The sequence below is a fragment of the Carassius gibelio genome, chromosome A13 (assembly GCF_023724105.1).
Source record: "Carassius gibelio isolate Cgi1373 ecotype wild population from Czech Republic chromosome A13, carGib1.2-hapl.c, whole genome shotgun sequence".
Classification (NCBI taxonomy): domain Eukaryota; kingdom Metazoa; phylum Chordata; class Actinopteri; order Cypriniformes; family Cyprinidae; genus Carassius; species Carassius gibelio.
Window position 1 is genome coordinate 25,767,217 of NC_068383.1, and position 22,706 is coordinate 25,789,922.

Below are 22,706 nucleotides of genomic sequence, written 5' to 3' on the forward strand. Positions count from 1 at the left end.
AGCAGTAGGCCTATACTGTATACTTCTGGAACACTCACTTCATAGCATTTCCTCAGTTTCCGTATTCAATTCCCTACTAAAAGTTTTTTGTTGTTGTTATGTATTCCCTTTATTGTAAAGTGACTCTGAGCTGTAGGCAAGATGCTTTATAAATATAACGTTATTAATATTATTATTGGACAAAGTGATCGAATGTAAACAAGTAATTGTCCACAGTGAAGAACTGATTTATTTTCCTCACTTTGCTTTGGATTTGAGATATACACAGTATATATATATATATATATATATATAGTGTTATGATGCATATGCAACTTGATGTATGAGCAATATTTCTTGATGTAATCAGTTATTAACAGGCTCAATTATATGTTATCTTATTGAATTCAAAAACCCTTATAATTTAAAACCCCTTTACTCTTAAAAACAAAAACATATTTTTCTATTTAATGTGCAATGCTAGAAATAATGATCCAGGCACTAAAATGTGGAGTTTAAAGGGACAGTTCACCCAAAAATGAAAATTACTCAAGTGTATATGTCATTATTCTATCAGACTAATAGAATCAGAGTTACATTAAATAATGTCCAGGCTAATGCATGCTTTACAACGGGAGTGAATGGTAGCCCACATTTTGAAGACCAAAAAATTGCACCCATCTATTATAAAAAAACTTATGTATAACTAATGTTTATAAACCCTAATTTTATGAACCCTAAACTCTAGCTTCCGCTAACTGTTGTACTCACATTTGGTGGCATCCAGCGGATGATGTAGGACACAGGCATAGCATAAGCTCTGGTGAGAATATGCTAATCTCGTGAGAAACAAGTTTTGTTTAGAGCACAGGAAAACCATTGTCCTCTTGGCTTACTGTATATCGAAAACCTCCTAAACATTTTTTTTACAAATCCTTGTTTTGTAGTACTAATTCCTGACCTGTGTTTTGTTTTGCTCTCTCCTCTGCGCTTCCGTGTTCATCACCGCGTTAGCCAACATCATCCGCTGGACACATCTCTCTCATGAATGTGTGTACAACAGTTAGCGGAAGCTAGAGATTAAGGTTTATAAAGTTGTATTATAGTTGTTTAACACCCAGGAGCCATGTGGATTTCTTTTATAATGGATGGGTGCAATTTTATGGACTTCAAATTTTGGGCTACCATCCACTTCCATTATAAAGGATAGAATAGCCTTGACATTATTTAGTATAACTCTGATTGTATTTTTCTGAAAGAAAAACATCATATACACATAGGATGGCTTGAGGGTGAGAAATTGGGTAATTTTAATTTTGGGGTTAACTGTCCCTTTAAGTCCAAAAAGAACCAGTCCAAAAGAACATCCCACAAGAAACAGGCTACCAAATCTAAAATGTAATCAACTAAACTGCACTGAACTGCAGATTAGAGCCACAATCAAACACACAATGGCAGGAAACAGGAAACACAGCTCAGCTAATGAGAATTTGCAGTGAGTGAATGAACGGTCCGGTCATTTGGACATACAAACAGGAAATGAAGCAAAGGTGATGGAAATGAGGGCGTGAGAACCTGTCAGTGATCAGCTCATACAGAAGGATCACAGGTTTCATGAGCCCAAACAAACACATACTGTTTTCTACCGAACACTGACTCCTGAAACATTGAAACCATTCCTCTCTACTCTCTCTGACAGTTGATGACTTTGGCAGCTATACGATGGCATCCATCAGCAACCAGTTCTCTACAACCAACCTTCACCCACACATTTCCACTCTTCTTTCTCACCCCTCAAAGAAAACAAGGTCTCCAAAGTTATCTGTGCCAGCCGTCCAATGTCCGATCCCCTCGCAGCTACTAAATCTCACCCACACTAGTCACTCTTGACTCACTTTATCAGCACATCTTTCACTACTGGCTACTTTCCCACTGCATTAAAGCTGGCTCGGGTAACCACTGCTCAGGCTACGTCCACATTAATCTGGATACATTCTTCTCTACACATCTTTTTCTTTATTTTTTAATCTTTCGTCTTCAATGAGTCCAGCGAAAACAGAGCTTTAAACACACTCGCACAAGTGGACAAATTTTAAAGCTTTCACATTGTAGTGTGATCTATTGAAGGCTTATGAAAATGATGATGCATATTGTACCCACAGACATATATGGTTGTGCCTGCTATTTATTTCAAGAATAATGTTGCTAAAGATATGTATTTGTCACTTTACATAATATTTATATTACATTTCTGCAACGATCACAGAGTGAATGATCGAAACAGATTAATATATATATTTTTTTTTCAAATTTCTTGAGCTAACTGCAAACACATGTGATGGGAGTCTGTAATTATTTATAAGTATTACATCATAAAAGTGCAACACATATTTTGGGTCCTTTAAAAGTCTCTCCACCATCAAACTTTGCTGGGCAAATATAACATGTTTTTTTTTTTTTTTTTTTTTACAGTTGGATTTAAAAAAGGTTTGAAGTTGGGACACCAGCGGGGTTATCTTAAAGTTAAGACAGTTTTTAGGGAAAAACCAGAGGTCAAAAGATAAGGATAAGGCTTTCCTTGTCTTCCAAGGAAAACTGCACCACTCCAGACTCCCTCTGTGTGGGCTTTGAGCCCCCTTGCTATGGGACATCATTTCCAGAATGCAGGAAAAGCAAAGCACTGTAGCAAGCCACCAACTCAGCAGAATAACCTCCCCTCTGCTAAGCCCTGGAGAAATAAACCCCAAAACCCTCTGAGACTGAACACCTGGCATTAGGCACTTGCTCCTTTCTGTTTAAGCCAGAATTGGTCAAATTAGATGCCTCTGTTAAACGAGAGTATGGATCCTCTTTACCATAGGTGGATTTAGTTTGGAAAGGCACACACCTGAGTATATAAGGGCCCACAAATTACATTGCTTTGTCAGGACAAAAACCAAGCCTTGAAGTCCAAGGAACTGAAATGTTGATCCGATTTTCAAGGCATTGAGTAGAACCCATTGGTCGTTCTGCAAGATCACCCAAAATCCTTTACAGAGATGGGAGAACCCATTGACAGACATCAATCTCTGCAGTAATCGGGCCTTTTAGCAGAGTGGCTAGACACCAATGATTTATGTATTTATCCTTTATTTAGCCAGGAGAGTCCCATTGAGACTTCACAGTCTCTTCTTCCAGGGAAACCTGGTCAAGACGGCAGAGCATAAAGTTTTACACAGAACCATCCAACAAAATAGTCATACAAAACAATTGATAAAAGAAATAATGGGATTAACCAAGTTGAGGTATGCATAGCATAGAAGAAGACCCTGGTGGAGCTATTGGTGGTGCTGGGGGGGGGGGTGTTGGTTAGCTAACAGGGCAGCAGGAGACCTCCAGACCGTTGGCGGAGATGGTGACCACCATGGTGAAACATGAAGGAAGAAGATTCATAACTCTTGGTGGAGTCAGGGGACCCATATAAGCAAGGCAGAACTGACAGAAGAAGAACAGCTTTCCTGGCCATGACAATGAGAAGATACACTAATGAAAGAACTAGTGACCACCACACTTAGAGAAGGCTCAGGACATACAGGACTACAGGACTAGGGAATTCTGGGAGAACTTCCATCCCACCCACTATGAAGGGGATTCTCACAGGTACACCTATTTAACATGTGCAGAAAAGTTACACCGATGACCATCTATGGGCAGGTGTGCCTTGATCTGGGCATAGAAAACTGCACAGAAAGACTCATCTGATGCACCTTGTGTATGGTCCTCGAGTGAGCGTTATAGACCATTATAGAGTCGCTTATTCTGTACTGTCCCGGTAAGGAGTAGAGATAAACTGAGGCATGGATTGAAGTGCAGCAATTTATTAAAGATGATCCAAGATGAAGACAAAAATGAGCCAAAGGGGAAACAAGAACAGAACAGCTTTGAAAAAAAAAACAAAGACAATAATCAACAGTGAACCGAGGCAACTCAAGAGTGATATAAACACAGGATCATGAGAAACAGAGACCAGCTAAACATAACCAAATACTCTGGCAACCAATGAAACCGGGCAAATGCAGGAAGTAAAAGGCAGATACTATGAAATAAACCTCAAAACACAAGTACCTGGAACAGAATAAACTAGCAATGAGAGAAAAAAACCTGGTTACTCAACATGTAAACGTCTCAAATGAAGATCTGTGGGGTTCATCACTCAGAAGATTAAAAAGGAAATCAAGTCAACTTCACATCAGTGAAATTCATTCAATCAAAACCGCTCTCTTTAAGCCAAGATCATTTTTCAAATTATAAGACAATTTGCACATGAAATTTATAGTCTGCATTACTATATTCACTTCTGGTTGGGTGCCGTTCATAGATTGTGTACTTGTACTCTACATAATCAAAGTATAGTTAAATTACTCTAATAATCTGAAAAGCAAAGATGTGATTGATGGAACTAGAAAAAGCTGTTTGTGAATCAGTGTCAGTGGAGAAAAGCCATACATTACAATAACTTGAGCTTGGGAGTCCTGAGCGGTGCATGCTATCAGACAAAACGGACTTGTCTTCATTACATCAGGAATTGTGTTCAGCACAAAACAAACCCAGGCAACACTTCTGTATGTTAGGTTTTATATCTGTTAGTTTAATTACATGAGAACAACTGAGCAGCTCATCAATAACTGTCCAGTCTGGTATGGAAAGTTCAGAAATAGTGATCGACACCTTATATGTGGACAGACACATGTCATACATTATAGTTTTTCTTTAAGAATAACAGGAAGAAAGCAAACGTTACAATCAAGTTATTAAAAGCTCAAACACATTCTCTAAAACACAGAATAGACCCACACACTGCTACTACATTTACAGAGCTACACGCTTGGTCTGAATACACACAGCACAGGTCAAGCGCTTTACACTGAATAATCTTGAACAGTAGATTAAAACAACACTCATCAGTCAGACAAATCAGAAGGATCATTTAAAGAAAGAAAAAAGAGATTTAAATTATAATCAATAATAATATAACAAATAAAATAAACACCAACATAGAAGGACAGTAAAAACAACACAACACATGGGAATGTAGTCAAGGAATATTCAGGTAAATGGGAATTTGTCATATTTCCAGGTGTGTTATGTGAGCTTTGAAAAGGAAGTTCCTCATTTTGACCTTAGGTGCATTTAAGGTGCGTTTGACATTTAAGATGCTCCTGACAGCCTGAAGCTCATGCTAATGTCACTGTAACCTTTATTCACTTCATAAGACTGACTGAATTCACAGGAAGTAAGGAGCAGTCACATGACTCTGGAGCAGTGTGATGGACAGACGAGTGTGTGCAGCGTCTAGAAGAAGCTGGTCTTGAGTTTGATGGTGGGAGCCGCTTGTACAGTGGGCTGCTGTTGTCTGGCGGCGGTCTTGGCTTTACTGTTGGCCTGTCTGGATCTGATGGCCGCCTCCAGCCGGGTCTTGAGCTCCGGGGCCGCCCCAATAACAGTCTTAAAGGCAGCAGGGTACAGAGGACCAGTGTGCATCAGGCTCTGGAGGGCAGACTCGTGCAGGCCTTTAGAGGAGCTGGAGGCCGTGGAGAAGGTGGAGTCATCCAACAGGTACGAGATGAGGGTCGGGACCAGCAGAGCCAGCAACTGAACCCCTGTTTGAGACACACAGGAAGAGCTTCAGGAACGGAAGCTGGATCACAGATTAACATGAAGGGGATTGTTTTTGGTATTCTCAAATCTGTTGTTCTGTAGAACCCTGCAAACTGTACAATTACACTGAAAAGAGTTTTAAACGTTTAAAAAGTGTCTAAACTATGAATCAGAGGAGAATGTGTGGAAAGCTCCGATCATGTTGAACACTTAGACGTTTGAGTATCAGACTTGATACAGTAGACTCATAGTTGGGCCAGTGATTTTGTTAGTTAACCCTCTTAGCACTTACGGTTCTGCTCTTCCCCCATGGCCACGAGGCTCTCCAGCACTTTAACTCCTTCCTGTACGGCCTGTAGCTCCGCAGCTGTGGACGGGGGACTGTGCTCTACGGCCTTCAGCTTCTCCACCAGCAGCGGAGCCAGCGAGTGGATGTAGGGTGTGGAGAGACTGCGACACGAGTGCTGGAAGACCGACAGCAGCAGCTGGTAACAGCGCGCCTGAGTCTGCAACACACACACACACACACACACACACACACACCAAAACAAGTGCTTTCATCAACACAACACACTCCTCCTCAGACGTCATCATCAGCATGAGAGCACAGTGTGTGTCGCTCACCCAGGGGTCAGCAGAGTTGAGTCCGTGTCTGAAGCGCTCGATGCAGCCCTCCTGCAGGACAGAGACCCCCACCAGAGCACTGCTGGCCGACAGCAGAAACAGTGTGACAGCCGTCAGCAGACTGACTTCATCCACGCCGGCTCCGCACGCGTCTACAGCAGAGAGAGAGCGTCAGACACAGTCGAGCCGAGCTGCTGAACACAGACACACGTGCTCTCTCTCACCTGGCTGGGAGTGCTGCAGGACGGTGGCCAGACTGCTCCGGACCAGAGCGCTCCACTGCGGCTGGCTCTTAGCTGCCAGAGGAGAGCTGAGGATGGTCTTGATGGCCTGCAGAGCCGCAGACACGGGCGCACACACAGAGTTATCTGCCGTCTTCACCGCCGTGTCTCTCAGCACACCAGTGATCAGGAAGAGCACCGTGGGCAAGATGGTCATGCTTCCTACAGCAAGAAATAAAACCGCTTCGATTAACCCTAGAAATAATCCAGCAGATTCTAGGGTCTGTAAATGATCATTCAAACCGGTGCTGGGTGAACACTGATGCTCTGAACACAGGACGAAAGCTGACACAGATGTGTACCTGCAGGAGAGCAGAGAGACGGCAGCTCGGCGAGGACGGTGACCGTGGCTGCCACCAGACGGTTGCTGTGGTCAGACAGCTGTTGAGGAGGATGTCTGACGCTCTCTGTGTCCTGAGCTTTCAGATGAGGCAGGTGACGCACCAGGATAAACACCAGCAGCTCCATCGCTGCAAACACCAGAGACTTCCCTGGAACAAGCTCGCCGGTTTCTCCTCCTTCACCGAGCGCTGACACACACTCCTCATCTCCACCAGCCTCTCCAGCTGACACACAACACACACACTCTTTTTAAACTATTGTCCTGTTTAATGCTTCATGATGCTATCGCTCAGCACTGGCAGACAGTCACACACACACACACACACACACACACACACACACACACACACCACCTACTCTTGCTGCTCCTGACGTGCTCCAGGTGCTCCTGGGCTGCCCAGATGGTCTTCTGCACGACGGTGGTCACCTGCAGCTGTACGCTTGGTGGGTCGCGTGTCAATAAGAGCCGGTGAAGCACGTTGAGCAGCTCCACAGCCAGCAGCTGTCACACACACACACACACACACACACACACACTGCTGTTAGAAGACTTCACTACTGCCTGACGTGAAACACATGATAGAGAGGAAGTGCTCTGACCTGGTCCTCTGCAATGTGTGTCCGAGCGCTCGGTGAGTCCAGCAGCGTGCAGAGAGCGTGCAGACATGACATCACATCCTCGATGGGCTCCTCGGCCCGAGGGAAACACAGGAACTCGATGCTGATGCCTGAAACGTTACCGGACACATTAGAGCCCTTCACACACCTGCAGTCCAAACGAGAGGTAGATAGTTTACCCAGGAGAAGGTGCAGTCTGTCTTTGACGAGGTCGTCGGTGTTCGCCGGAGCAGTGAGGGGGGCAGACTCTTCAGCCGAACCGAAGCCTGTGCTGCTGAGCCACAGCGCCTCTGCGTGCAGGACAGACGCCCAGGAGCTCCGGTAATGAAGCCTCGCCGTGTCTATGGTCTCAGGGGTGTAGAAAGCCCCTCCTGATGAACACACGGTTCAGAGACACTGCTGTTATCAGCTTCCACTGAGAGAGTACAACTCAACATCTTTAAGACCTGAACAATTACGATTAATCCAGAACAAACACATTCTTTAAACCATGTGTCACTCTCACGGATTAAACAGGCTCGGGCACATATTCAGTGAGGACTTAACACGTTTCTATCTGCAGAACATCTCTCTACCATCTAACAGACAAGATCACAATCCACCACCAGTCTCTTGTCATAAATGTGTTGGGTTCCTGCAGAAGCAGGATCAGTGGGTCCCGGGCTTCACCTTCAGGAGGCAGCTGACTGGAGAACTCCGCCGGGAGAGTGAGCAGAGCGTAGTCTCTCAGCACCGCCAGCCACAGACGGCTGAGAGACGGCAGCTCCGGCTGAACCAGCGTCATCAGGCTGTCTGGAGGAAGAACGTCTCCTTCATCTCCCTCATCCTCCTCCTCACCCTGAGGACGGCGCGCAGGCCTGGACTGAGACTCCTTCTTTATGTTCATGGCCACGACGAACACCTGAGACAGAGACAGACTGTCAGTACAGCTGATGATAGAGCGGGAGGATCATGGATCATTAGCGCAGCTGCTGAACTCACCTCGGCCCATGCCTTCAGCACCGCCAGCTTCTCCATAGTAGTGGCGCTCTCACTGTACAGCTGGCTGGACGGGCTCTTCCCAGTCTGCACCTTGTCCAGAGACGACACCAGGAGCGTGTGGACGCGCCGCAGGTCATTGAGGTCACTGACCACACCGCTGCCGATCCACGCGCTGCACACCTGAACACACATGAGAGACAGAGACATCAGCTGATCAGTCACCGCACATCAACACACACTCACACGACCAGTGATGTGTGTTACGTCCATACATGTGATCGAGGGATCATCACATTTAACATGCACTCGTTTACATGATCGTCCAGAACACATGTGATCACTGGATCGAGTTGGGTTCACAGTTCTCAGCTCACTTTGGGCTTTTCCGGAGGAGATTTTGGTCTTCTAGTTTTATCACTTCATAAATCAGAAAATACTGTCAACGGACAAAACAACATGTACATTATCTCCATCATTTTTAAAGAATAAAAAAAACAATCCCTCTCTAAAACCCTCAGAATATAGATGAATACACTAATAATAATAATAATACTGGAGCAAAACTGTGCAGTTTGGTGTATATAAGCTGAAGTGATTTCTGACACTAGAAAAAGAAAAATGAGATTAAAAAAAAAAAAACACTAGTCAGAAAGAAGCAAAATAGCCAAAATATCCATTTGCTCAGTCACTGGGGTAGTATCCTTTCAAAAGGTACAGAATAGAAGGTATTAATATGTGCCATTGAGGGGTAAATTAGGCAAGTTTCCTGAAGGCCAGGCTGTGCTGCGTGTAAGGGTGTAGCGTGTACCTGGCAGGCTTTGGCAGTGATGTCTGACGGTGTGTCTGGGGAAAAGGCCGGTCGGAGCGCAGCACCAACCTGGGGATTGAGATAATGAGAGGAATTCATTAACATCAGCATGAAAAGACAATTCACCTCATCTATTTCTAAATGCACATTCTAGATCCTGTTGTGAACATTCGTCATGCATGAGTTTTCCTCTCTGATGACGTATGCAGGACTTCTCCAGTCTCTCATGTTCACTTGAGTGTCACGCTCACGTCTCAACTGATGCAGTCACACACAACATTATTTCATCATCGATAATCTCGAAGCACATCACAATCTGTCAATAATTATACTATGACTAGCAAGGGGAAATGTTTACCCCACAAAAACTGTATTTAACTTCTTATGAAACACATTGAGTGAGTATGTTTGTGACACACGAGTGATGATTGAACTGAATGAGTGTATTCGTGAGGTTCACAGCACGAGGCACACAGAAACTGACGTTGGCCTGGTACTGCTCCAGTATCACATGACCGGGGAACTCTGGCTCGGGCACAGCGGCGAACTTCTTGATGATGTCCTCCAGAGCCTGCAGGCCGGCCATGCGCAGCTGGTTGCTGTGGTCCGTGGCAGCCATGAAGGCCATGCGAACCAGATCACACAGGTGCAGCACCAGGAAGTCCCCTGCAGAAGACAGGTGCAGCTAAATCATACTCTCTCCAGATCTGAAATAAAATATCATCTAGGATGAATGTTCTCCCCCTGCTCTGATGAAGACTCAGGTGTACCTTCAGGGTTTCTGGTCTTGGCGAGCCGTGCGGCGGCCAGGTCGAAGTGGGCCTTGTCTGCGTTCTCACACAGATGAATGATCCGGCACAGACAGTCAGCAGCAAACACTCGAGTGACCCAGCGCGGAGCCACGGACGGCTTGGACTTGTCATCCTGACCCAGTGATGTGAACATGATGTCATCGTCCATCTCATCCTTCTTCTCCGAGTCCTCCTCCTCATCCTTCCTTCTGCCCACGGATGCAACCGTCCCCCCCACCTCTGCCACACAAACACAGATGGAGTAACACATCCTGCAGACTACAGGCAACCCTAACCTTGAACCAACCTTAAACTATGCTCCAAGCTTATGTAGTCATCTTATATTACTTGGTCTTTTTATCTTCTTGAGAGTGTTTTTGTGCTGATCTATGCCTGTCTAACTCCCAAATGTTTCATATTCTGTGCAGCGGTCTGTGACAGAGATGAACTTTTTCACTACAAGGCAATTTTACATCACCAGATTCTTACATTATCAATAAATCTATCAAATGTACTGTTTATGCGTAGCGAGTGACTTAGTGTCAGCTCGTACACTGTTAAAACAATAACTAAGATAGTATTGTCATATCACTCACCCTAAAGTAAACAGACCCTGAGTGCACTGTGAAATAAAGTGAACCATGATAACAATCATTATTATTAATGTGTTGTTTGTGCATGAGTCACACGGCTCAGATTGTTCTTTAAGTGGTTTGTCACAGGACGCCAGGAGGAAAAGAAAACACTGAAACACGTTCAAAAGAGATCTGGATAAATGCATGAGGAAGCTTCACTCAGTTTCAGATCATTTCTCTCCGTGTGAAGTCATTAGAAAAATGCATTATTGACTATCAAGACCTGGTTGTACTGGACTATATTACTATATCAGAGAGCTCAAAAGCAGTGGCAGTGAACGGCTGTACCTGTAGTAGCTGCCAGCACATCTTTGCAGAGCTTGAGCCAGTGAGGAAGCTTCCCCACGGCCAGAGACGAGAGCATGTGACCTAACGTGTCATGAATGTCCGAGCACAACTTCCTGTCCGTCTCCCGGTCCAGCATTCCAAACAGAACTCCTTCCAGACCCGTCTCGGTGATGTTCAGATCTGGAAAATGACCAAGAGATTAGAGTTTCTAGGACTGGATGAAGCGGTGTGTGCGTGTGTGTGTGTGTGAGACGCACTGATGCTCGTGCTGTCCTTGCTGTCTCCTGCTCTCCTGGCGAGACTCATGGCGTACTCACAGACCTCTGCAGCCTCGCGCTGAGCCAGCTGCCGGAGACAGGCCACCGCGGCCCGCCGTAACAGCAGATGAGAGCTGCACAGATGCACCTGGACACACACACACACAAACACAGTTAACTGCGTGTGCTCTCTGTGGGAGAGCGGTCTATTCCTGATGGTACGGGGTCACTCACACAGAGGCAGGGCACCAGGCTGGACAGGTTGACGTGTCGCGGGGCGAACATGTGCAGCTGCTGCAGGCAGGAGATGGCTGCCGCCTGGACCAGAGAGTCGGAGTGATCCTGCATGATGGCACAGCCCACCAGACACGACGAGCGGATCGTAGAGATGCTGACGCTGTTACCTGGGATCAACAAATGATACAACACTCCTCTCAACACAACTGATGCAACAAGGGATGGGGAGAAATTAAAATGATGCACTGGTTACAACTAACAACTTGTGAAAACTGATTCATCCGGTGATTATTTCTTTGACTAATCATCACATTAGGACTAAATTTATTCCACATTTTCCTAACTGTCCCAATGCTTTTCTGTATGTAATATCCAGATAATGTACATCACGTATAATATACCGTGTTCACTATAAGACTTTGAGAAGCATCGATCAAACACGAGCTGAACGAGTGAACAAAGTTTGCGCTGTGCATGAAACGATGGTGTGCTGTCTCTGGGAAGCCCTGATGTGTTTCAATCTGGAGTGCTCTGTGTGTGTCTGTAGGTACCCTGCAGCTCTGGGCCCACGGTGGTGATGAGCGCTCCGAGACAGCGTCCCAGACACTGATGCACCTCGGTGTGTGACGGGGGGACGGTCAGCAGCAGCGTCAGCACCAGAGACAGCGTGGGCTCCACATAACCTCGGTACATGGGTCCGCTGGAGTCCACGATGAGAGCCAGGGAGTGCAGCGCCCAGGTCTGAAACAAGCACAGGATCTCCTCACACATCTGCCCTGACCAGCACAGTCTCTCAAACACCTGCGGTCTCGGAGCTCACCTGGACCTCGTGACACGTGGCGTCCTGGGCCAGCGCCAGCAGGATGCTCACACTGGTCTTGAGGTGCTGGCCCGAGCCAATGCCGCCCACATAACGGTGCAGACAGCCTAAAGCCAGAGAGTGACCGGTCCTGGACACCACGTCCCGCGCAGACTTCAGCCTGGACAGAAGACAGAGGACAGAGACACTCAAACAGGAGGAAATGGCCACAACATCCACACAGTGACAAAACCAGCGGTGACGGATGGACCAATCCAACTGACCCCTGACCGTCATGTCTGTGAACGACCCCCTAGACCACTGGATACCATAACAGCCAGATATGGCTGGCTTTATGGGCCAATGGTATTCACTTTACTTCACCAAACAGGACGTGACTTTGTAATAGACACATACACAGACTTTTCAAATTCATAGCAAAACCTTTCGATGAATGAACATGTATTTCCCAGGTTATTGTTTGTATCATAACAGTCTTTTGTTTTATGCATGCTTTATGGTGGAAACACTAGTTAATATAATCTCACATACAGCATGTTTGGTATCTATGAATTGGTATTTATTTCTAAATAAGAGTGAATATTTTGTGTTTATACTCAAACAACATATTAGTGCTATAAGAATCGTTGCCAGTATTTGCATCAGCACACAATCCAGTTACACATGTAAAATACCATACAGGAAGACAAAGTCTAGACTTTCCCTCTGAAAGTGTGGGTCACTGTTGTGTCCCTGACCCCTCGAAGCTCACATCAGTCTTCTGCACTGCTCTTACTCTTCTCAGACATTCACCCACGCTGTTTAATTGTAATTATTTATACACATTTCCCTTTAGAGCTAATTTTCTACACAGTCGATTGTAGGGATTAGGAACAGAGACCCAGGCCTTATTCAGATTTGATTGGCGTTCAGTTCATGGTTTTTGAACATTTGCGTTCTGCTTCTAGCCAATCTAGTGTACACCACAAGAAATGCTTTAAAATGTGACGATCTGAATGTGCATACTTGTCAAAGCTGTGCTGGGCCATCCTGGCGATGAAAGAGGCTTCTCCCACGACCTGTGCCATGCGTCCCAGAGCCTCTCCAGCAGCGCAGCGCAGGATGGGGTTGGGGTTGTCCAGCGCACCCATCACCAGCGCTAGAGCTGATTTCCGCACCTCCTCCGGACCCAGACTGCTCTTGTTCTCAGCCAGACCCTGAACACACAATCATCATCAGTACTCTGCTCTAGGATGATGAGCTACACAAGTAGATACTCCGGTCAGGACACGACACCTTGAGAGCGCTCAGCACCGCTGTGAATATGTTCAGCTGCACGGCCTGCTGACGGACTCCTTTCGCTTGTTTAATGCATTCAGCAAAGTGATCCAGCATCTGCAGCCTGGAACAGACCAACAACACATGACATAGATCACAAACGATGCACAGATGAATGGCTAATGTCATGAACACATCTGACATGAGGAGTTTACCTTCACGGAGGCAACATGCACAGTTGTGTATTAGTGTTTTTTTTTTGTTTGTTTTTTTACAGATGGACTGATAAAGTCTCACTATCGTCTGTGAGCCCAAATAACACCAAACACAGAAAGAGGAGGAAAGCCACCACACTGCTGACTGAAAGCACCTGTGTTTGAAAGAGACGTGTGGAAAGACGACTCCGAACAGAGCGACAGAGGCGTCGATCACGGACACCCCGAGCGGCAGCGGTCCGGGCACGGCCTCCACGGCAGGGATGCGCAGGTAGATGGAGGACGGGTCGTGTTCGAGAGCACCGCTGCCGGACGCACTGTTGGGCTGCAGCTGTGACACAAACACCGCAGTCAAAGAGGGGCACCATATTATCGGACCGCTATCGGTCATCTTTAAAGTAATTACCTGATCTTCGATGGACTTGTGATCGGTCTCCTGCAGCCAGGAGCCCATCAGCACGCTGTCGTCGTAATGACAGAGCGAGCGCAGCAGAGATGTGGTGGTGTTAGCCGAGTTATCTGTGAGCGTGAACTCTGCCACCAGCTCCCTCAGAAGAGCATTAAAGCTGCCTGTGGATCGAGAGAGAACCAGAACTCATCATCAGCTCTCAAGAGATCAGCGAGACCGCAGCAGTCTGTGGAGGACCTGCCTTCGTATGTCTTGGGCGGCAGCAGGGCCAGGATGTCGTAGAGTCGCAGGCGCACCATGGCAGCGCTGGCCTTCAGATGAGCTCCATGAACCTTGATCACTGCAGGAACACTGCACACCACAACAACACTTCACTACACCAAGGACAGACCGAATGCAAATCTATAAAAGTCCACTTTGAGTTCTAAGTTTAACACAGATGTTCTGGATAAGCTTCTTGATTAAATAGGTGTGACAAGCCAGATTAAAGCTGACATCACTGTACATAACTCTGATCAGTTTCTCAGTTTGAGTCACCAAGCCCTTCTCAGGCCCAATCATTTCATCAATACGGTGTAGTGTCACTCACTGAGACATCATGGTCATGGCACACTCGATGGGCGTCATCAGCCTGCGGATCACGTCCTCCGTCAGCAGCTCTGGACAATGAGCCACAAAACTGCGCATGGCTGCGAGGAACAAGCGATGTGAGCTTTACACAAGAGTATTGAGTAATACAGCAGAGTGTGTCTGAGGGATGAACTGAGGTGTTTACCGCACAGAGCGCCGGCGCGTCCCTCCAGCATCACCTGCCAGCTGAAGGAGTCTCCTCTGGCCTTCTCAGCCTCCAGCTCCTTCTGAGAGCGAGGGAACACGTTACGCCACAGCAGCAGCATCTTGGGCAGGTGGTAGCGCACTAAAGACGGTCCTGAGAGGACGACACATCGAGACGCTCACTACACTGCTGTCGTGAGTCTGAGAGAGGTCATGTGCTGGACGGACTCACCTAAGGTCATGAGGGCGCCCAGCAGCAGCCAGCCGGCTTGAGTCCGCTGGAGAGACAGACGGCTGTTCTGGGCCGCAGAGCGCAGCAGATCTTCAGCTATACTCACCACCATCTGAAACACACACACACGCTGAGTTACACCACAGGAGCCCGACACAGATCACAACACAGTACTTCTGAGACATTCACAAGCTGAACACAGGGCTGTGCTTTACTCTGAAACATGCAGCACATATTTAATCAGATCACAAGCTTTGAAACTTGACATTGATACTGTGATAATGAGTCTGTCTCGTGCAGCCCTAGTTATAGTCACATGACATGTGTCCAGCGTGACTCGTTCGGACCTTGCCCTTGGAGTGTGGGATGCCCAGAGGACACTGATGCACCCCCCCCAGCAGAGCGGCCATGGCGAAGCTGTATCCGCTCACAGCCTCGGGCGAGTTCTTCAGGTTGTTGATGCACTCGGCGCAGCGCTCCAGGAGAGGTGTGAGCTGGTACGGCAGAGCCACAGCCACGCAGCGCAGACACCAGGCCGCAGCCAGACGCGCAGCCATGCTCGGGTGCAGCAGCACGGATGTGACCGTCTCCAGAAAACCTGCCAACACAAGCACAAGAAGTCCAGAGAGTGAGAGCCGGCCTGCTGGTCTGTGAACAGGGCCCACGGTGCGGGCGTGAAGGAGTTAACACGATAAATGACCTTTATTCTACAGTTTACCTACCCACATACTGGAACAAACACTTCTGCTCATCTTTAAACAACAATGATATTTTTCATGAAGAGAGGTTTGGATTAAACTGATTGACTCGCAATGACATGATGGCAGGATCTTCATTTCTGGGTGATCTCTCCCTTCAAATAAGGGTAATATTTCCAGTGAACATTTCAATTTAAGCACTTCAACTACAGACAAGCTACCCTTCTGAAAAAGATGATGCATAAGCTACTAAGAAAATGTGTTTAATAACTTTGAAGCTATGCAAACAGGCGATATTTCTACGGTGTAAATTTCAGATTACTGTGTATCTGATAAATACAGGTGCTGGTCACATAATTAGAATATCGAAGTTGATTTATTTCACTAATTCCATTCAAAAATGTTAAACTTGTATATCATATTCATTCACTACACACAGAGTGATATATTTCAATTATTTCTTTTAATTTTGATGATTATAACTGACAACTAAGGAAAATCCCAAATTCAGTATCTCAGAAAATTTGAATATTGTGAAAAGGTTCAATATTGAAAACACCTGGTGCCACTCTCTAATCAGCTAATTAACTAAAAACACCTGCAAAGCCTCTCAGTCTGGTCTCTCAGTCTAGTTTTGTAGGCTACACAATCATGGGGAAGACTGCTGACTTGACATTTGTCCAAAAGATGACCACTGACATGTTGCACGAGGAGGACAAGACATGCAAGGTCATTGCAAAAGAGACTGGCAGAGCTCTGTGTCCAAGCACATTAATAGAGAGGAGAAGGGATGGAAAAGATGTGGTAGAAAAAAAAAGTGTACATTTTTTGAAACAAAACCCATTCAGAAATGTGGGGGAGATTCACAAAGAGTGGACTGCAGCTGGAGTCAGTGCTTCAAGAACCACTACACACAGACGTATGCAAGACATGGGTTTCAGCTTCACATTCCTTATGTCAAGACACTCTTGAACAACAGACAGCGTCAGAAGCGTCTCGCTTCAAAAAGGACTGGACTGCTGCTGAGTGGTCCACAGTTATGTTCTCTGATGAAATTAAATTTTGCGTTTCCTTTGGAAATCAGGGTCCCAGAGTCTGGAGGAAGAGAGGAGAAGCACACAATCCATGTTGCTTGAGGTCCAGTGTTAAATTTCCACAGTCAGTGATGGTTTGCAGTGCCATGTCTTCTGCTGGTGTTGGTCCACTGTGTTTTCTGAGGTCCAAGGTCAACACAGCCGTATACCAGGAAGTTTTAGAGCACTTCATGCTTCCTGCTGCTTGACCGACTTTATAGAGATGCAGATTTCATTTTCTAACAGAACTTGACACCTGCACACAGTGCCAAAGCTACCAGTACCTGGTTTAAGGACCGTGGTGTCCCTGTTCTTAATTGGCCAGCAAACTCGCCTGACCTTAACCCCATAGATTTTCTGGTTTGCTGGTATTGTGAAGAGGAAGATGTGATATACCAGACCCAGGAATGCAGAAGAGCTGAATGCCACTATCAGAGCAACCTGGTCTCTCATAACACCTGAGCAGTGCCACAGACTGATCCACTCCATGCCACGCCGCATTGCTGCAGTAATTCAGACAAAAGGTGCCCCAACTAAGTATTGAGTGCTGTACATGCTCATACTTTTCATTTTCATACTTTTTAGACGGCCAAGATTTCTAAAAATCCTTTCTTTGTATTGGACTTAAGTTATATTCTAATTGTCTGAGATACTGAATTTGGGATTTTCCATAGTTGCCAGTAATAATCATCAAAATTAAAAGAAATAATAATTTAAATATATCAGTCTGTTTGTAAGGAATGAATATAATATACACGTTTCACTTTTTGAATGTAATTAGTGAAAAAATCAACTTTTTGATGATATACATAGTTATTTGTTAATATAATGTTTAGCCTCCGTATTATATTTCCATTTGGAAGCATACGTTACAGTCACATGAGGCTGCAGTTCCAAGTGCTTATATATGGTTACATGTGTTTTATGTATCATTTTAATGGTTATACGTGGACATACATGTCTGGTTTTGAGAGACACACAGTTCTTTGTTGATGTTCACAGTTCAGTTGTGGGGGATAGTTCACTTGAGCATTGATGGTAATGATTTTGAAACACACAAAGACTTTTGATTTTGAATTCTGTCCAGCTTGAGCAAGACTGGCAGCCCAACACAGCATGGTTGTGTGCAATCTCCTACCGACAGATGGTTCCTGGATCAGAGGGGAAGCTGTAGCGCTCAGACTCCGGACCAAACTGCCCAGCTCTTTAAGAGCACACACCATCACATGCTGACTGGCCGACACGTCTGCGGCCCCGGCCCGGCCCTCACTGCTGGGGTCGTTCACTACAGCCTCTGAGACAGAGAGAGAGGGAGAGGGAGGGGGGGGGGGGGGGAGACAGAGAGAGGGGGGGGGGGGGGTGAGAGACGGAGAAAGAGGGGGGGGGTGAGAGAGAGACGGAGAGAGACAGAGAGAGAGAGAGAGAGAGGGGGGGGGTGAGAGAGGGGCACATGGTCAGGGAGTCTGACAATGCTGCGAGTGAATGTGACACATCACATGAACACTGCCTTCAGAAAGCAGCATGCTGTTATTAAATGGGATTTATGCCATTATCTAAAACTCAAGAGTATGGAGACATCGTCACAGCTATTAAAAAACTCAATAGACGCCAACTCAGAGATTGACTGTGGTCTTCAAATGTCCTTCAAATTGTGTTTAACAATGCATCCAGGAAGAAGGAGAAGGTGTTTTATCAAAAAAGAGGAACCTTTTATGTTGAACCTGAATCTAGATCTTAATGGGACACTGTCGAGCACAGCTGTGATTCAGACAGAGGAAGTGTCTACTGTGTGACCTGTATCTTACCCACGGCTCTCATCTGTTTGCTGATGGCCAGGCAGATTTCCTTCGCAGCAGCTATTTGAGCTTTCTCTCCCAGCAGACCGCCCAGTGACGCCCGCAGGGCGAAGGACACGCAGCGGCGGGAATACACCGCCTCCACGTGAGTCTGTGTGGCCCGCGGATGAGCCACCAGCTCCAGCAGATGAGACAGAAACACAGCGAAGTTACGCTCCAGCCACTGACCGCCCAGAGTGGTGACGAACACTACATACGCCTGTGGATACACACACACGGCCAGCATGACCTCGACTGACACACTTCTGCTGCTGCACGCGTCAGAATCAACCTCTGTCAGAGTCAGTGTTTTCAGTCTCACCTGAGTGACCCCGACTCGCACCTCACGGCTGACTGAGGCTCCTTTCAGCATCTCTCCTCCGCTCTTCAGGAAGCCCGAGCCTCCTCGCAGGAAGCCCGTGGACATCAGCTCCAGAACCTCCTCTAGAGTCGCCCGCTTCACGTTCTGACGCATGACTGAGAGCAGACACACCTCGCTGACATCAGTCACAGATCACTCCAAATGAGAGCAGAGGAAAGACACAAAACATGTATGTGCAGATCACTAGAAAACACTCTTCAGTTTGGTCTCCAGATCGCAACGTTACAGTAATTACAGACGACTGGGAGAATCAACAAGTATACATGCAATGTGCATCAATAAACATTTCGATAAAGTATGCAACACTGAGAGTTTTGCATGTTTAGTTTAGCAAGTGGCATCCCATAATAACGTAATCATTTTTAATCAAATTCTTTTTCACAAATGTATTTGCTTCCATCCACTGGATCAAATAATTCAATAAGGTGTTAGATTATGAGACATAGTTCTGCGCCGCATGCTCTGGTTGTAAACTGCACAGCATGAAGTAATACTCCACTTACACCTTGCAAACAGAAAACAAACCAGACTGTGAGAACAGTGTGACGGTGTTATTTCCTGCATATGCCATGGTGGATGAAAATACATCATGTACACACAAAGGTGTGAGCTGACCTGTGGCCTGTTTGGGCATGAGCGCTGTGGCCATGGCGGTTCCCAGCAGTGTGGACACAGCCACACGCACACTGTACGTAGATCCTTCCAGAGCTTTGAAACACAGCGTGGCCACGTTCTCCAGTTCAGTGGTCCAGATGAACACGGCCTCGTTCTGCAGCTCTAACAAACACTGGCCAAACACAGGAACAATCACATGAGCATCCATCAGTCACAGTGAGCTCTGCTAGACATCCACTCACACGATCTGTGCACACACTACCACTCAAACCTTCAGGCGCAAGTCTCTTCTGCTCAAGGCTGCATTTCAATGATCAAAAATACAGTAAAAACAGCACAATTGTGAAATATTATTTCATTCTAAAATAGCAGTTTTTATATGTGAATATCTGTTCAGAAGTCATTTATTTCTGTGTATTTTCAGCATCATTCCTCCAGTCTTCAGTGTCACATGATATTCAGAAATCAGAATAATATGAGGATTTGCTGCTCAAGAAAACAGCTGTGCAGCCCAATATTTTTGTGAAAATGGGATGCATTTTATTTTTCAGGATTCACTGATGGATAGAAAGTTCAAAAGAACAGCATTTGTTTGAATAAAAATCATTTCTTTTGCAAAATAAAATTAAAAAAAGAGCTGCAAAATAAAAATGACAGCGATGTTCAACAAACTGACCATATTACATTTATTAACAAATAACAGGAAACTGCAATCAAAACTCATTGTGTTGAGTGTGTGTCTATATCGGTCTGTTTCCTCTGGATGCTGAGAGACGTCTCACCTTGGCCACGGCGCAGCGGACGGCCATGGATCGGTCTGTCAGCAGCGAGCGGGCGTTCTTGTAGATGTCTCTGTGACAGGAGGCCGCAGCGCCCCCCAGACCCCCGAGCACCTTCTGCAGACTGAGCAGGATCTCACCTCGACCCTGAGACTGACACACACACACACACACACACCTCAGCTTCAGAGACCCCCCGCGCTACATCTGACCGCAGAAGACTGAGACCTGCTGTACCTCGGAGCTCTTCAGAGCTTTCAGCAGGTTATTGATGGTTTCAGGAAAAGAGCTGCCCAGCATTCGGCCCATCCTCTCATAGAACGCCCCGACACACGCCACCGCAGCGCTGCGACACACACACACACACACACACACACACACATATACTCCAGCTCCAGCAGACAATAGACAAAACACTCAACAGCCCTGTCTATACAGACACAATACACTAGTCAGCATCTGAAGTGGATCAACACCTTTCTTCAAAATGTGTTCTTGTCTTACAACAACTTTGATTAACTTTTTTGATCCACTTCAAATGTTGACTACTATATATAGAGCTATACCGTCATCTAGTGGCTACATTAAGGCATGACACATAATTATATTTTTTTTCTGGCCAATAGATAGATCTAGATCTATAATTCTCTTATTTGAATGGGGTCTTAAATGCCCTTCCAGCTCTTTAACCCCTCCGTGGACTGTGAGTTGTAGACACGTGCCCGCGCGCGCGCACACTCACAGTTTGGTGGGCAGGTAGGCGGCGGTGTCGTCTTTGCTCCTGATGATGTCGTTGCACTTGTCGAGCGTCTGGAAGACGGTGAAGGTGTCTCCGATGCTGTAGAGCACCGCCAGGTTCTTGGCCAGCAGTTTCCTGGTGGGAGGCCCGGGAGAACTGCTGATTAACCCTGTCAGCTGCTCCACCAGCTGCTTCTGCTTCTCCTTCACATCCACCTGCGCGGGCACGAGCACACGCCTCGGGTCAGACAGTCGTTTGTGACATTAGTTTACTCTAACAGATAGAGGGCTTTACCTTGTTGGCAGCTATGAGCACTTTGTCCAGGAACCGGAGCCACTCGAAGATGAAGACGGCTCTCTTGGCTTCAGTGATGTGAGCCAGAGCCTCTTCATTGAGCAGCAAACTGTGCGCCAGCTCCATCCTGTCTCACACACACACACACACTGTCTAACACCTGACCGCGTTAACACTGAGAGCATCACAGTCCTCATCCTCATCTCTAACGACATTCATGGCCTAAGCTGAGCAGCTAACAGACTACATTTTCAAAGAAACTGATGTAAATGAATCGCAACGGTTATATTAATCCAGAGGTTGGGAGCAATGTCACACGGTTATCTGTCTAAAAAGCTAGATCTATTTTATGAAGTAAAGGTCATCTTACCTGTTTTCCTTGAGGCGAGCGTTTATGTTTGTGTTGAGATTGATAGACAGGTTCCTGCGAGACACTTCCGCTTTCCCAGCCAATGAACGGAGAGACTGCAGTCACGCTCAAGCTTGTGAACGTAACTTCCTGCAGGTGGCGCTTAGAGGCCCACACGATTTTATGTGTACACCATAGACTGAAATTTTAATAAATGAAACGATATTCCCACACGTTCTTATTTACAATGTATTAAAACCTGTCCTACATCAGCTGAAATTATTTTTAATAAAATCCGAATACAGTAATCACAAACGACTGTCATTGGTTGCTGCTGTCAGCGCTGAGAAAAGTAACGGAGGCCACGTGACTATTACAGGGCGGATCCTGCAGAGGTGTGTCGTAACCACAGACTGTATAAAAATCGTAACCCGAGCTCTGGTCGTAGATCTTCACGTTTCTGTGACAATGCTGTTAACTGTAAAATGAATCCGTGTGAAACAATATATGAACGCGTAAATGCCGCAGTCGAGCGCGCCAGACCGGTGTCACGTGACTATTGGTTTCAGCGCAAACATTAATATTCATGAGTTTCCCGGGCATGCGCGAGGAGCTGAGTATTTTAGTTCACGCTCCTTGTAGCTCTGTAGTTTAACGGAATATTATTATTAATAATAACAATAATAATAATAACTAGTGGTGGGCAGAGCGAGGCTTCATGAAACACTGAAACAGTTGAAGCAAAGTGCCGTATTTG

At 46.1% G+C, this 22,706-nt stretch overlaps 1 protein-coding gene across 2 annotated transcripts; it reads right to left on the bottom strand.

Annotated features, from left to right (window-relative positions):
* Nucleotides 1–4,585: 4,585 nt before the first annotated feature.
* Nucleotides 4,586–22,644, bottom strand: heatr5b (HEAT repeat containing 5B). 2 transcript variants are annotated; one of them, XM_052613779.1, is made up of 36 exons: nt 21,971–22,644; nt 21,601–21,727; nt 21,310–21,521; nt 20,805–20,913; nt 20,571–20,720; nt 19,789–19,960; nt 19,114–19,268; nt 18,762–19,011; nt 18,095–18,250; nt 15,533–15,783; nt 15,186–15,297; nt 14,955–15,107; nt 14,769–14,868; nt 14,417–14,530; nt 14,177–14,336; nt 13,926–14,101; nt 13,574–13,679; nt 13,304–13,494; nt 12,299–12,458; nt 12,030–12,219; nt 11,476–11,645; nt 11,242–11,389; nt 10,985–11,164; nt 10,041–10,301; nt 9,755–9,936; nt 9,271–9,339; nt 8,463–8,642; nt 8,151–8,382; nt 7,661–7,852; nt 7,464–7,591; nt 7,221–7,365; nt 6,824–7,087; nt 6,465–6,683; nt 6,241–6,392; nt 5,909–6,122; nt 4,586–5,618 (listed from the first exon to the last, which is right to left on the bottom strand). In XM_052613779.1, exons 2-36 carry the CDS (start codon nt 21,724–21,726, stop codon nt 5,311–5,313), a joined length of 6,087 nt encoding a protein of 2,028 aa, XP_052469739.1. In that variant the 5' UTR covers nt 21,727; nt 21,971–22,644; the 3' UTR covers nt 4,586–5,310. The 2 variants fall into 2 exon arrangements, with proteins under 2 accessions (XP_052469739.1, XP_052469740.1); XM_052613780.1 differs by having other exon boundaries at nt 21,601–21,731; nt 21,971–22,063.
* Between the last annotated feature and the right edge of the window lie 62 nt (nt 22,645–22,706).

Bases quoted from the DNA above. Each gene is read 5' to 3' on its own strand.
- heatr5b (XM_052613779.1), bottom strand. From the start codon at position 21,726: ATGGAGCTGGCGCACAGTTTGCTGCTCAATGAAGAGGCTCTGGCTCAC. The intron at 15,784-18,094 runs GTAGGAGATTGC...TTGTGTTGGCAG, and splicing joins GATCCAGGAACCATCTGTCG to GTTTTCTGGAGACGGTCACA. The intron at 6,123-6,240 runs GTGAGCGACACA...TGTGTGTTGCAG, and splicing joins TCAACTCTGCTGACCCCTGG to ACTCAGGCGCGCTGTTACCA.